The sequence below is a fragment of the Eurypyga helias genome, unplaced genomic scaffold, assembly GCF_000690775.1.
Source record: "Eurypyga helias isolate BGI_N326 unplaced genomic scaffold, ASM69077v1 scaffold37832, whole genome shotgun sequence".
NCBI lineage: Eukaryota > Metazoa > Chordata > Aves > Eurypygiformes > Eurypygidae > Eurypyga > Eurypyga helias.
Genome location: NW_010237252.1, coordinates 1,636 through 4,572, shown reverse-complemented (window position 1 = coordinate 4,572; position 2,937 = coordinate 1,636). Strand labels below are relative to the sequence as shown.

The window sequence follows — 2,937 nt, the reverse complement described above, 5'->3', positions numbered from 1 at the left end:
AAGGCAAGGCTGGATGAGGCGTGGAGCAACCTGGGCTATGGAAGGTGTCCCTGCCCATGGCAGGGGGTGGGACTGGGGGGCTTTGATGTCCCTTCCCACCCAAACCATTTCATGATTCTGTGAATGAAGCTGTTCCACTGACCAGCAACTTCTGAAGATTTTTCACCCTGTTTTCATGTCATCATGTTGAAAACCCACTTGAGTTACCTCTGATCCCCCTCAGGTCTCCAAGCACGTTAAGTCTGTTTGTACGTGTAAACTTCGGTCACTTCCTGTGTTCAGTATGACCACAGGCCATTGTAGCCCTCTGGTTCAGAACATTTTTAACCCGTCCTCAGCTACGGTGGTGTGTCCTGGTCTTTGCACACACGCAGCCCCCACAGCAGATTCAGAAAACCCACCAGGAAGCCCGGCTCTCCCTGGTTCCCAGTCTCAGCAGATGTTTCCAGAGTTTCCAGGCACCTAGTTTACAGGGAAATAAACAGTGACCAGCTGAGGAAGCTGGAGGGTTGCTTTAGCACCAGGAAGGTGCACGTGCTCTTGCCTCTGTGGCAGGTTACGATCATCTTGATGCGCAGCACCCCCCTCCCTACCCTAACCAAATTCTGGCACCTGACAGCACCTCGCCCTTCTTCAGCACGGCCATTTCACACGAGAAGCAAGCTGCTCGGGTACCACTGAGTGTTTGCCTTACTGCGCAAGGAGTTACGAGACCGTAGCTGACCTCAGCCTCGCGGACTGTGCTTTTCTTGTGACGCTGCATCAGAATTCAGCGGTCAGTGCTACGGGAAAGCAAACGAGTGACAGTGCACATGCACATCCCCAGCTCCTTGAGAGCAGAGGACAGACTAAGGGTCTTTAATTAGTGAAATTCCTACAGTGTTTTAAAACCTGCCCTTCGCTGCTCACCCACTGACAGGAGTTGGAGGGGTCCTTGGCGCGTCTGCGAAGGGGCGGTGGTTACACATGGCTGCGCGATCCCCGATGCGGGCGTAGAAACGCAGAGCCCGCCGCCACACGCAGCATACGCCGGGTTTCACACGCCCCTGTTCCTCACTAAAGGGCCTCAGCGTTGCTCCCAGTGAACGTTTCGTTTGCCTTCCAGCTGGAAAGCCCACGCCAAACAGAAGGCCACAGGTCCAGGCTGCTGTCTACGTACAGCACAGAATCGCTGTACCAAGCGAAGCGCAAGTGCAACGCCACGCAGGAGTTGGATATCGATGTCCACGACGGAGAGCTGGTGGCTGTGCTGGAGCAGAGGGACCCCTTGGGAAGTACCAACAGATGGCTGGTTGACACAGGACGTAAGTTCTCTGCACAAAGACCCCAGCAGCAGCTTCCCTTCGGCATATGGGTTTCTGGCACTCTGCCTCACCGGTTTTTCTCTGCCACACTGCATCGAACGGTCGGTTCTGAAACGGGTTTAGCAGTGCTTTGCTGTATGTTTATTTTCTTTTTGTTCTGGTGTCCAGTCCTTAGGGGGTATGTGTATTCCTCCTTCCTGAGGCCTTACAATCCAGCCAAAGCGCAGAAGGATGTAGGGGAGAACAGCTTCGGTGATGACGACTTTGACAACATCAGCCTCTTTGTCTCCTCACGGCCCCCTGCTGCCAGCAGCACCAGAAGTGCAGGGCACAAGGGGAGTGACAGCAGCTCATCCCTTCACCTCCACCAAGATTCCACAGCTAATGGCACAGGGGCTGATGCTCTTCAGGACAGGGATGATCACGTAAGTACGACACACACTGCGCCTGTCGTCTTGTTGCTGTTTCGAATCTAGAATTATTCTATACGGAATTCTGCAGATCCTTCAGTTTTACCCATGATTTTGGCCCTGTTTGTCGTGGTCTGCCCGCAGTCACAAGCCGTGTAGCTGCACGCTAGTCCATACGCACTATTACACGTTTTCTGTACACAGAATCCAGGGTAAGACGTGGCTGCGTTTCTCAATTCAGATTTTGGGTTTGTGGTTTCCTCTTTCAGACCTTCTACGCTGTTTATGCATTTCAAGCAAGAAATGATCAGGAACTCAGCCTTCAGGAGTACCAAAAGGTTAGGATCCTGCGGTTTTCCGACCTGAGTGGCAACAAAGAATGGTGGTTAGCAGAAGCCAAAGGTCAGAAAGGATACGTTCCATCTAATTACCTCGGGAAGATGACTTATGCTTAGGAGCAGAAAGGCCCCCTGCGCCCGTTTCTCCGAGGCAGACAGGAGAATCCCCCGTTACAGCCTGCAGCAAGCTAGGCAAGCTCAGCACTGACTGACAGAAGCCGCTGTGTCCGGTACAGCACACATACGGAGAGCTGCCATCCTCCGAAAGCCATCACCTTGTCAAGACCTGAGGGATGAAACACTGAACAGGAAGCCTGACTGTGATTAACACCCCGCAGCTTGCTTTGCTATCACCCCGTAATCTCCTTCCGTCAAAGCGTCCCTTGTCACGTCACCCTATGAGCACAAATCACAGCTAAAATGATGATTTTCTTCCATGCTATTTAGCAAATAATATTCAAGATGAAGAGAATTAGCCTTGAGAAAGGACAAACTCAGTCTTCAGGGATGCTGTGCTTCAGGCTGAAACGTTCCTGAACTGCTATCCCGATGAACACAGACACGGCTTAAAACGTGAGCTTTTGGGCTGTCTGCATCCTCAGCCACGTTGGTAATGAACCTCCTCCTCAGCCGAGATTGCTGGGGTGGGAAAGGGAAAAGGGTTTTGTCTCTGTAGGAAACATTTCAACCTAAAACGTAGCAAACACGGTGGTACGGTGGCTGCTCCCGGGAAGAGGGTATGTGTAGTTCCATACGGAAATGGGGGGAGGGGAAGTGGGGCACAGGAACAGGTACTGTGAAAGGAAGAAGTTACCGGTTTCAGAAGAATTAACACAAGCACTTTGTATGGTGGGGAGCAGTTTGTAGCAACGTGAGAGTGCCCCA

At 52.2% G+C, this 2,937-nt stretch overlaps 1 protein-coding gene across 1 annotated transcript in view; it reads left to right on the top strand.

Moving 5' to 3' along the window:
* The window catches only part of LOC104506451 (rho guanine nucleotide exchange factor 38-like), a gene marked incomplete at its 5' end in the record, with an annotated part of 10,927 nt that extends 8,758 nt beyond the window's left edge, over positions 1-2,169 (top strand). The window contains 3 exons of the mRNA XM_010147396.1: positions 1,106-1,304; positions 1,473-1,729; positions 1,984-2,169. Of these exons, the coding sequence (XP_010145698.1) occupies positions 1,106-1,304; positions 1,473-1,729; positions 1,984-2,169 (642 nt within the window). The remainder of the gene's footprint in view (positions 1-1,105; positions 1,305-1,472; positions 1,730-1,983) is intronic.
* Between the last annotated feature and the right edge of the window lie 768 nt (positions 2,170-2,937).